Here is a 12,219-nt window from a genome sequence, read left to right as displayed (position 1 = left end):
ACTGACCAATACAGGCAAGTGTACCAAAAGCATTCGTCAATACCTTGTCTGTCGGTGACTCCACTTTCAAGGAACTATGAACCTGCAACCCCCCACCCCCCAGGTCTCTTTGTTTGGCAACACTCCCCAGGATCCTGCCATTAAGTGTCCAAGTCCTGGCCAGATTTGTCTTAGCTAAATGCAACACCTCACATTTATCTAAATTAAACTCCCATGTGCCACTCCTTGGCCTAATTGATCAAAGTCCTATTGTACTCTAAAATAACTCTTTGCTGTCTGCTACACCACCAATTTTGGTGTTATCTACAAACTTACTAACCATTCTTCCTATATTCATATCCAAATTATTTACAAAAATGACAAAAAGCAGCAGACCCAGCAATATCCTTGCAGCACACCAGCTGGTCACAGGTCTCCAGTCTGAAAAACAACCATCCACTACCAGTCTGTCTTCTACCTTCAAGCCAATTTTATATCCAAATGGCTAGCCCTCCCTGGATTCCATGTGATCTAACCTTTTTAACCAGTCCTTCAAGCAGAACCTTCCTTGTTGAATGCCTTGCTGAAGTCCACATAGACAATGTCAACTGCTCTGTCTTCAATTTACTTTGAAGAAGTGACAAAAAAACCAAGTTATTTATTGTCACTTGTACCAAAGTACAGTGAAAAGCTTTTTTTTTAAAAAACAAGCAGTACAGGCAGATTACAGTAAGCAAGGAAAAACTGATCATAAAGATCAAAAACAAGTTACATTGGACAGGCATTTGCTAGGCGAGATCAACATTATTAGAGGCTAGAGTGTTCATTCATCCGTACAATAACGGCCAGGAAGAAGCTGTGCCTGAGCCTGCTTGTGCACGTGTTCAGGCTTCTGTACCTTCTGCCTGACGCAAGAAGTTGTAGGAAGTAATCATTGAGGTGCTATGGGTCTTTGATGATGTTGGCAGCTTTTCCGCAGCAGTGAACTGTGTAAATGGAGTCCATAGATAAAAGGTTGGTTTCCGTGATGGTCTGGGCTGTGCACACTATCTTCTGTAGCTTCTTATGGTCTTGGGCAGAGCAGTTGCCGTACCAGGCCGTTATGCATCCAGACAAGTCAGAGTAATAGAGCATGGAAACAGGCCTTTTGGCCCAAACTGGTCCATGCTGCCCACTCAACTAGCTCCAGTTGTCTGTATTTGGTCCATATCTCTCCAAACCCTTCTAAACTATGTACTTATCCCAAATATTTTTTTAAATGGTTTGATTGTACCTGCCTCAACCACTTTCTCCTGCAGCCCTTTCCACCTACAGTAGCTGTCTGCATGAAGAAGTTGCCCCTCCGGTCCTTCTTAAATCTATCCACTCTCACCTTAGACCTATGCCCTCTAGTTTTCAATTCCCCATCCCTGGGAAAAAGACTATAGGCATTCATCCAATCTACACCCCTCATGATTTTATACACTTCAGTACACTTCCAAGGAATAAAATCTTATCCTGGCCAACCTTTCCCTTTAACTCAGGCCTACTAGTCCTGGCAACATTCTTGTAAATCTTCTTTGCACACTTTCCAGTTTAACTATGTCTTTCCTTTAACAGCATGACCAAAACTGTACACAATACTCCAAGTGTAACCTCACCAATGACTTGTACAACTGTAACATAACGTCCCAACTCTCCCACACAATGCCTCAGCCGATGAAGGCCAGTATGCTAAATGCCTTCTTCAGCACCCTGTCCACTTGTGACACTGCTTTCACTGAACTATATACTTGTAGTCCCAGGTCCTTCTGTTCCACAAGACTCCTCAGGACTTATACAGTAAATGGTAAAGTCCTATCTTGGTTTGACTTTCCACAGTACAACACCTCTCACTTATCTGTATTAGATTGCATTTGCCAATCCTCAGCCCACTTACCCATACAATGAAGATCCCTTTGTAATTTTTGAAAACCTTCTTCACTATCTACAATACCGTTTAATTTTGTATCATCCGCAAACTTACTAATAATTCCGTGTCCATTCTCATCCAATCACTTATGTAAATAACAAATAACAAAAGTCCCAGCGCCGACCCCTGTGGCACACCACTAATCACAGGCCTCCAGTCCAAGAAAAAACCTTCAACCATCGCCCTCTGCTTCCTACCATTGAGCCAATTTTGAATCCAATTAACTAGCTCTCCCCAGATCCCATGCAATCTAACTTTCATGACTAGTCTGCTATGCAGGACCTTGTATCAAAGGCCTCACTGAAGTCCATAAAGGCAACATCCACTGCTCCACCCTCCATCCATGCACTTTGTTACCTCTTGAAAAACTCAAAAACATTTGTCAGACACGACTTCCTGTGCACAAATCCAAACTGACTATCCAAATGTTGGTTGATCTGGTTCCCTGGAATCCTTTCCAATAACCTACATATGACTGATGTCAGGTTCATTGGCCTGTAATTCCCTGGTTTGTCTTTGCTACCTTTCTAAAACAATAGAACCACATTAGCCACCTTCCAATCTTCTGGAACTTCACCAGTGGCTAAAGATGAAGCAAAAATCTCTGCAATTTCCTCCCTTGCCTCCCACAACATCCATGGATGGAGTTGATCAGGCCCAGGGGATTAATCCACCTTTAATGTGCCTTTAGGCTGCAAACTCCTCTTAACGTGTACGCAGACCAAAACATCCCCACTTGTTTCCCCTTATTTCCTTAGCATCCGGTGATTCTCTTCATAAACACTGAGGAGGAATATTCATTAAAAATCTCCCCCATCTCTTGTGCCTTCACACATAGACAGCCATGCTGATCTTTAAGGGGACCTAGTCTCTCCCTACCCCTTCTTTCACTCTGAACATAGCTATGGAACCTCTTGGGATTATCTTTAGCCTTCTCTGCCAGATCCATCCAATACCCTCTTTTTACTATTCTGATTTCCCTCAAGTGTGCTCCAACGCTTTTTAAGAGTCATCTGGGGATTCACTCACGCTCAAGAGCTTACACCCAATGTATGCTGCCTTCTTTTTCCTGACCAGAGCCTGAACATCCTTTGTCAACCAGGGGATCCCCAAATCTACCAGCTTTTCCGTTCAGACTAATGGGGACATAAGATCCCTGGGGCTCTTGATATCACACTTTTTAAAGCCTCCTTTTTGCCCGTCATTCCTTTTCCTTCAAACAGACTCGTCCAATCAATATCTGCTAGATCCTGCCTCATCATTCTTAGATATCCATCCACCACAGTCGAGTCTTCAGCAAACTTGCAGATAGCATTCCAGGGGGCCTCCAATGTGACATGTTATTGTGGAGGAGGTGCGGTCACCTATCTTTACTGATTGCGGTCTGTGGGTCAGAAGGCTGAGGATCCAGTTACAGAAGGCGGAACTAAAACTATGGTCATGGAATTTTGAGATCAGTGTGGATGGCATAATGGTGTTGAAGGCGGAGCTGTAGTCAATAAGCAAGAGTCTCACGTAAGTGTCTTTGTTGTCTAGTTGTTCCAGGGTTGAGTGCAGGATTAGAGTTACGGCATCTGCCATATTTCTCATGCCCAAAGTCACATCACCTATCCCTAATCAGTCCTTGTCTTTCTAAATACATGTAAATCCTAAACCTCAGAATCCCCTCCAATAACTCACCCACCACACTCCAATGCAGATCAGAGGTAGAAACAGAAGTTGCTGAATAATGAGGCTAGCTGCTTAAAAGGTCACCTTTGTTCTCTGGGACGTGGTTGCAGTTCTTTAAATGTTTGACTTTAGCCACACACTCGCCTTTCTGCATACAACTACCTGCCAAAACTCCTTCAAGCGTATAAATGCCCACTGCCTAGGAAACAGTACTGAATCAATGAATTCTATGATAACAATATGTGGGATGCTTTAGAATAAAGTTACAAATAGCTGTCTTTTAAAAATGTTGCTGTTACAACCCTAGTGCCAAGCAACTGTACTTTTATATAATCACTAATCACAATTGGACATTTCAATTTGAAGAGACTTGCAAATGTCAATCAAGAAAAGCTTTCCCCAGCACATCCATTTCAACAAAGTCATGGAAATCTGAGATGTCAGCCAAGTGTACATAATGAGGTAGTATGAGCTATTATTACAGGCTATGGGGAGTCATTAGGCATGGAGGTCAAGAGGGGTTTGTGGGGGTTTTAACTTTTCAGCAGAGACAATGGCTCACAGGCTGTGCAAGTAAAAACTGATGCACGAGGAATGAGAGCAGGAATCACAGCATCAGGTTCACGAGCCTACCACAAAAATGCCTGACCACATGCTTGTACACCTATCGAAAGCAAGATGGGGAGTTGCCTATGCTGAGTCAGTACATGGGAAATTCCTGGATTTATTTTTAATACAGAGACCAGCAGTGTTAAAAAGGAACGTTGTCAATTCATTGACTGATGGAGGCTTCAATAGGAGAAACACAAAATCAGTGATGGAAACTTCTAAATTACCATGGTATTTTACATTTATGCTGATCAATTTCAGTGGAGCGATGTCAGTGCACAGGCAGACAGCCTTGCCATCATTTTAACAGTATAAGTTCAGGCTGTTATCATTGGATCACCATACAGATAATGTATTTTTTTTGCCAACAGCAATCCATGTTCAGGAAACTTATATAGTGGTGGCATGTAGCAGCCATTCCAATTTGACTCCCAGACCACTTCTCACAACTCTTGGATTCAACTGAAATTTGACACATCTGGGCTGTTAGAACAAAGTTGCAAAGGAGTAATAATAGCACAGCAAACATATTCCCAAATAAATCACTGTAAGCATGAAACTGGCATTCGTCAGCATTCTACTGATGTGAAATGTGGAAGAATGTGCGCTTGCATAATCTGTCACGTTTATTCCAACTGTTTATATTAAAAATGTCTGGCTGTCAATCTGCAAAATGCCATTACCTGGACACTGGCTTTCATTGTCTAGAAACGGCTGTCAGAACTCAATGATAATTAACAAGAAAATTTATTTCAAAAGCTAAGGCAAGAGGTTTAAGAAAATAAATGCACAGATAACAATGTATATACAAAAATGGAGGGACATCATACAATACTGCAAAATTCAAAAACGTGCTTATTGTAATACATTATTGCCCTGCAAAGTCTAACTTTTTACTATTTATGTACAGCAGAATTAAAACGAATAATCCATGTGCATATGGTATTTTTAGAAACTGAAAAGCTTATTAAAAAAAAATCGCACATCAGAAATCTTGATTCAGAAGGGCAACCCCTTTATAAATAGGTAGCCAGCTCTAAAAATTTACTCTACTGTTGTGACAAAATTTACAGGCGTCAAAAATTTAGATTTTTTTATAGCATCAAATTACTTCTTTTTAAAAAACACGAACAGATATATCAAGCAGAAAACTGACTTGAGTGTCTGATTCCTCATATCAAATGGTTGGGGGAAAGTGTGAAGCAAAAACTAAAAACTCCCCAGTTGAGACAGTAAAATGAAAATACAAAAACGTCTAAATGATCAAATTCAGATAATCACCAGAAAATTTACTGTGGATACGACAAAATGGAGTATCAGCATGACTATACTCAGGTATAGCCAATCAACCCTAGTACTGTGGTGCATCAATACTGCAACTTACTCCAATTAATGCAGTTATTTGGTTCAAATCATCTGAACGTACAATTCTTTTTTTAAGTGCTGAATCATGCCATTTCTGTTTATATTACTCAATTTCAACGAGACAATTCAACTTTTTAAAAATACAAATACGGTTTAAATTACAAGACCAGATGATCTAATGTGTCACAGAAATCAGTCACTCTTCTGTTGTGCTCAGGCATGTTTAAAAGCAAAAGAAAAATATTTCTGGAAGATTTCTTATTAAAAAGAAATATCAACTAATTTCAAAAATATACCAAAATCAGCTTTTGGGTTCTTATTTCTCTTAGCTGTGGGTGCAAACTTTAATAGTGTGTGCCTGAGTGTTTTTCTGCAATTACCTAACTCCAAAACATTGAGTGTCATTAGTACACAAGCTTCTCCAGCAATGAACGGATTTGACCAAAAAAGGAGAAAATTTGGAAAACTTTCCTGAGTTCAAATAAACTGGTGACTATAATTCTGGTAAGACATATTGATTACAGCTCCTTCACTTAAGAAAAACATTAAAAAAAAACTAAGCAAAATGCTGCACTATTTCCTAGGACAAAGTTACACTTAAATGTCCCTTTCATGCTCTCCAAACATGTTGTTTCAATGCTGCAATTGGAGTTTTTGTGCCATCATTTTTATCAACAGTTCTGAGTAGTGCTCGAGCAAAGCTGTCGCCTTGCCATTCTCTAGAGATTCTGAGGCAAAAAGTGGCTTGTTTACCAGAGGAGTCGAAACTGGCAAACATTCAACAGAGTTCATATGCTTTTTCGCAGAGGAAAATGCATCACACAGGATGGCCATCATCTGGGACTTCAGCTCTGGTGCATCTTCACTGGATATCACCTACAAAGAAAAACAAAAGGATTACAGCAATGAGTTTTTTTAAAAAATACAATTCCCTTCCTTCCAGAGGTACAGTTTGTTAGACAAGGCCTGTTACCTGGTAGTGAGCCGCAAGGCAGGGAGGGCCAGATGATGCAGACATATTGCAGCATACCATCTTCAAGTAATGGAAACGCATGAGCATTTTGCAGTCGTGACTTGAAGCAAGAAACAGGTGCTCTTTTCCCCTTTTATCTTTGGAATACTGAAACTGACTTCAAATAATGATTATACCTGAAACAAAAACAAATTGCTAGAGAAACTCAGCAGGTCTGTAAGCATCTGTGAACAGAAATCAGAGTTAATGTTTCAGAGATCCAGTGATAATGTTTTCATTTCTGGTGCTGCCAGACCTGTTGGGTTTCTTCAGGAATTTGTTTTTGTTTCAATTTTCCAGCACTTGCAGTCCTTTGTTTTAATTTAGTGATTAGACCAGTTTACTTCAACACTATAGCTTATTCATGTACGGTGGCTCTGCTTTTACAATACCCTACTTTCACCCCCGACCACTTCAGCAATTTTCTGGACTGTGAATATCTGAGTAGCTGACCTGCTTGTTGGCCAAGTCTTTGACTTTTATTGATCCAAAACTAGCTGTGGCCACAAGATAGCTATCCATTTCAATAAATGGACAAGCAATTTATCTTATCTTCATTTGCTTGGAAATACCAATGTGTCTGAGGAAGGCAGTTTAAATATGTGCTTCTATGGGAATCATATATAGAGTCAAGTCATAAGGGTGTACAGCACAGAAACAGGTCCTTCAGTCCAACTCATCATGTCGACCCAATGTCCTAGATAAACGTGGTTCCATTTGCCAGATTTTGGCCTATATCCCTCTAAAACCTCCCTATTCAAATACCTATACAGATGCTTTTTAAATGTTGTAATTGTATCAACCTCCACCAACTCTTCTGGCAGCTCATTCTGTACACGCACCACCCTCTACATGAAAATGTTATCCTTTTAGGTCCCCTTTGTATCTTTCCCCTCTCACCTTGAACCTATAGTTTTTGACTCCCCCAACCCAGGGAAAAGACCTTGTTCATTTCCTCTATCCACGCGCCCCCCCCACCCAATGACTTCATAATCCTCTCTAAAGGTCGCCCCGCAGCCTCTGACACTTTAGGGAAAACAGCTTATTCAGCCTCTCCCTACAGCTTAAGCCCTCCAACCCTGACAACATCCTAGGTAAATCTTTTCTGAATCCTTTCAAATCCTTCCTATAACAGGGTAACCCGAATTGAACATCGTATTCAAACACAATCATGTCTTAGTCAAAATGCCCAACGAAAAAAGTGAACCACAAAACTACAGAAGCAGAAAAGATTCTGTTGTTAGTCTAATAGGAACCTCGTTGGACAGCCAGACAACTGTTTCAGTCAAATGTAGTACTGCACACCTAAACTCAATGTAATCAATTGGCATCACACAAAGTGCTGAAACATGGTTTCTGGCAAATTTGTTTAAGAATTTCCACAGCTATCATCTTTAAAGTTATAAACCAGAAAGTCAGAAGATAAATCAAGGAAGCCTACAGCAGAGTTTTACATTACTTTGAATTCAATAGCCATTTCACATTTTGATAGTTACCTTTTAACAGCAAGTTCTGAAGTGTTGTCATTGCTAGCCATGGGCAGCATTTGTTGCCCATTCACTTAAACACTTCTATTACAGCACCCCCTCAGTCTCCTACGCTCCAAAGAAAAAAGTTCTAGCTTGTCCAACTTCTCCTGATAACTCAGTCCCTCGAGTCCTGGTAACATCCTTGTAAATTTCTTCTGCACTCTTTCTAGTTTAACAACATTCTTTCTGGAGCAAGGTGGCCAAAAACAAACAATATTCCATGTGAGGCCTCACAACGTCTTGTATAACTGCAACATAACTTCCCAATTTCTGTACTAATGAAGACCAGTGTGCCAAAAGCATCCTTCAATGCCCTCTCTGCCTGTGACTTGACTTTCAGAGAACCGTGTGCCTGAACTCCCAAGGTCCCTCTGCTCCACTACACTCTTTAAGGCACTACCATTCACCTGGAAACTCGTAGCTCGATTTGACTTTCCAAAAACGCAACACCTCACACTTATAGAAAAATGAACTCCATTTGCCACTTCTCAGCCTATATCCCAGCTGATCAAGATCTTGCTGCAATTTAATACCTTTCTTCACTGTCCACGACACAGACTACTTCAGCATCATCCGCAAACTTACTAATATCATGTCTTGTACATGTTCATCCAAATCATGGATTTGGATAACAAACAGCAATGGACCCACACCAACCTGAGGCATACCAGCAGTCACAGGACTCCAGTCTGACAAGCACCCTTCCACTATTATTCTCTGCTTCCTACCGTCAAGCCAATTATGTATCCACTTTGCCAGCTGTCACTGGATTCCATGCGATCTAACCTTCCAGAGCAGCCTACCGTGTAGAATCTATTCAAAGGCCTTACTAAAATCTGTGCAGTCTACATCTACTGCCATGTCCTCAATCACGTTCCTGGTCACTTTAAATAACAGTAACAAATTTGAGAGGCATGGTCTCCCATGTATGAAGCCATGCTGATTACTTCTAATCAAACCCTGGTCTTTCTAAATGCATGTATATCTTATCCCTGAGATTCTTCAGTAACTTACCTACCACTGACGTTAAGCTTACTGGTCTATAATTCCCAGGTTTTTCTTTGCAGCTCCTTTTGAATAAGGGCACAACATTTGCTACCCTCCAGTTCTTTTCAGGACCTGTGACTAACGATGATGCAAACATATTAGCCATGGCCCCCCAAATTTCTTCTCTAGCCTCTTACAGGGTTCTCAGATAAATCCAATCAGGACCAGGCAACTTATCCACCTTCATTCATTCTAATACTGCCAACATCTCCTCTACTGCGATATGGACCATTCCAAAGAGATTACCACTAACTTCCCCAAGTTGCCAAGTTTTCATGCCTTTCTCCACAGTAAACACAGAGGAGAGTGTGCTTGAGGACCATGCCCATCTTCTGTGATTCCACACATTCAAGTCCCTGGAGGGGTCCTATTCCCATTCAGCTGCCAGTTCTGTCTCTTCCTTAGCTATGTTTCTGTAATTGCTACAATATCCCAGCCCCATGTACCTATCCACGACCCGAGTTCATCAGCCTTACCGGCCAGCCTCTTGCATTGAAATAGATGCAATTTAATCCAACAGGCATTCATCACTCCCTGTCCTGTTCCAGTCTGACTTGTTTCTGATTACTATATCTCCTTTCAGCCTCGCACTTGCCTCCCTGGAGGATCCTATCCCCCCCTGCCAATCTAGTTTAAACCCTTCCTTGCAGCACTAGCAAATCTGCCTGTCAGCATCTTGATCCCTCTCCAGTTCAGGTGCAACAAGTCACAAGCCCCAGAAAATGCCTCAAATATCCAAGCATCTGATTTCCCGCTCCCTGCACCAATTCTTCAGCCATGCATTCATCTGCCATATCATCAAGTTCTTACCCTCACTAGCATGTGGCAGTGGAAGTAATCTGGACATTACCATGTTTGAGGTCCTTTTTTTTAAAAAATCTTTTTTCCTAGCTGTCATTATGCAGGACATCATTCCAATTTGTACCTATTTCATACTAAATCAGAAAATACTCAGATGAAAATTTTAAGCATTATAAATTCTACTCTGCTGTACTTCATCCCCTGCTCTCCATAAACAGTGAAAGCATTCAATTCTGACCTCCCGGTCATAAATATTTTGTTAAATTTGAAAGGGTGCAGCAAAGATTTATAAGGATGTTGCCAGGCTTGGAGGATTCGAGCTGTAGGAGAGGTTGAATAGACTGGGGCTATTATCCCTGGAGTGGAGGTTGGGGAGTGACCTTATAGAAGTCGTTAAAATGATGAGGGGCATGGAGAGGGTGACCAGTCAAGGTCTTTCTTCCCCCCACCCCATCTCCCCCCCAGGTAGGGGATCCCAAAACTAGGGGGCACAGGTTTAAGGTGAGAGGGAAAGGGAAAGATTTAAAAGGGACTTAAGGGACAAATGTTTCAGGCAGTGCTGCATGAGGAAGCAGTGGATGCTGGTACAATTGTAACATTTAAAAGCCATCTGGATGGACACATGAAAAGGAGGAGTTTAAAATGGATATAGGCCAAATGTTCCCTAACTCCCCACCTACGCTCACCTTTACTGCTTCTATCCCCATCTCTTTGACCTGTCTGTCTCCTCTCCACCTATCTTTTCCTCTCTCCATCTTCTATCCACCTCCTTCCTCTCCCAATTTATTTCAGAGCCCCTCTTCTTACCACCCCCCCAACCCCACCATTTCTGAAGGAGGGTCTAGGCCTGAAACGTCAGCCTTCCTGCTCCTCGGATGCTGCTTGGCCTGTTGTATTCATCCAGCTCTACACCTTGTTATCTCTTGTTCATGTCTGAACTGGTTTTCTTTCCAGGCATTGAAACTGACAGGAATAGAAACATCCACATAAATGCAAAAATATTAACAAATGTAGCCCATTCTACCAAGTGTTACAATATTTCTTTGAAACCTCTTGGAAAATTGCACACAGGCCTATTTTGTTGCAAATACTCTGCAGGATCTTGCTCGGAGCGAAAAAAAGACCATTTGAGACAATAGGTTTATAATCAGTATTTAGGTTTCACACTGTTCTTTTTCTATCCTTCTTCACCTAACCCCACAAATAAATGTTCTTTTCCTTTATTACCTTGTGTTTATTAACCTTCTCCTTAAATAGACACTGTTGGTCACTTGAAACAGCTTGTGAAAGCAAATTCAACTTGTTTTGATTCAAGACTACAGACACCAATTGAAGACTGACAGGTAGATGTAACAAATCAAGCCAGCTTTCTGCAATGTAATATATTTGTTTAAGAAACAGTGAAGAAAAGGTAGCTTGAAATAGGGGAAAAGTTGAAGTTAATCAATATGCATCTACCTTGCTGTACAGCTGTAAGGCCTTCTGCAAACTGTTCTGAAGTTCTGTAACAACGTACTCACAGTTCTCGATGCTGACTACAAGATCTGCAAAAATTAAGAAAATGACTCAAATATAAATTCCTGTGACTCACTAACATACTAATAGCCCAAGTTAAGCAGGAAAATACAATATATGCAATTTATGGATAAAAATAATTCAGAAGTTGAATTGTTACAAGTATACATTGCAATATTAAACTGGAGTGCAGAGGCATGTGAAAATGGCTTTGCCATATTCCTGCTTTACATTCCAACTCTATGGTTAATCCTGGATTTGGGCAAATAAATTTCAGATGAGGATAGATCATACATTAGTTGTCATGTCAGATATTCAATCTTCAGGTTAACACATGATGAACGTTTGAAACAAAAACAGAAGTAGCTGGAGAAAGTCAGTGGGTCTGGCAGCATCTAAGGTGAAAACATTCAGAACAGCTCTGAAGGGTCAGTGGACTCAAAATTTTAAACTCTGCTTTCTCTCAGGTTTCTCCAGCAGTTTGCTTTTGCTTCAGATCTTCAGCATCTGCAATTCTGTTTTATTTTACATGACAAATGCTATTTGGGCGAGGCAAATCCATGGCTGCTAACGCTTGCAACAACAAACCTGATCTCGATATTATACCAATCATTCCACTTGGAGGGAAGGGGGTTTCACATTTAATTTGAAGTTAGTGTTCTGATTATTAGCATCTCCACCATAAACATGGCCTGAAATATTGAAATATTTTCTTATTTATAGTCAGTTATAGATTTACA

At 40.9% G+C, this 12,219-nt stretch overlaps 1 protein-coding gene across 4 annotated transcripts in view; it reads right to left on the bottom strand.

Annotated features, from left to right (window-relative positions):
• Positions 1-4,815: 4,815 nt before the first annotated feature.
• The window catches only part of LOC125447829 (mitogen-activated protein kinase-binding protein 1-like), a 161,243-nt gene continuing 153,839 nt past the window's right edge, over positions 4,816-12,219 (bottom strand). The window contains exons 30-32 of one of the 4 annotated variants that reach the window (XR_007246610.1): positions 11,423-11,508; positions 6,549-6,724; positions 6,343-6,451 (exon numbers count right to left, since the gene is read on the bottom strand). Coding sequence is in view for 3 of the 4 variants with exons in the window: in XM_048522594.1 (XP_048378551.1) it covers positions 6,209-6,451; positions 11,423-11,508 (329 nt within the window). In the remaining variant the exon portion in view is untranslated. Of the gene's footprint in view, positions 6,452-6,548; positions 6,725-11,422; positions 11,509-12,219 lie in introns of all 4 variants that reach the window. The other 3 variants (XM_048522594.1, XM_048522593.1, XM_048522595.1) reach the window with 3 other exon arrangements.

Source organism: Stegostoma tigrinum, chromosome 39 (genome assembly GCF_030684315.1).
Source record: "Stegostoma tigrinum isolate sSteTig4 chromosome 39, sSteTig4.hap1, whole genome shotgun sequence".
Lineage (NCBI taxonomy): Eukaryota > Metazoa > Chordata > Chondrichthyes > Orectolobiformes > Stegostomatidae > Stegostoma > Stegostoma tigrinum.
Note: the sequence above shows the minus strand (reverse complement) of the source record. Positions and strands in the feature narration are given on the sequence as shown.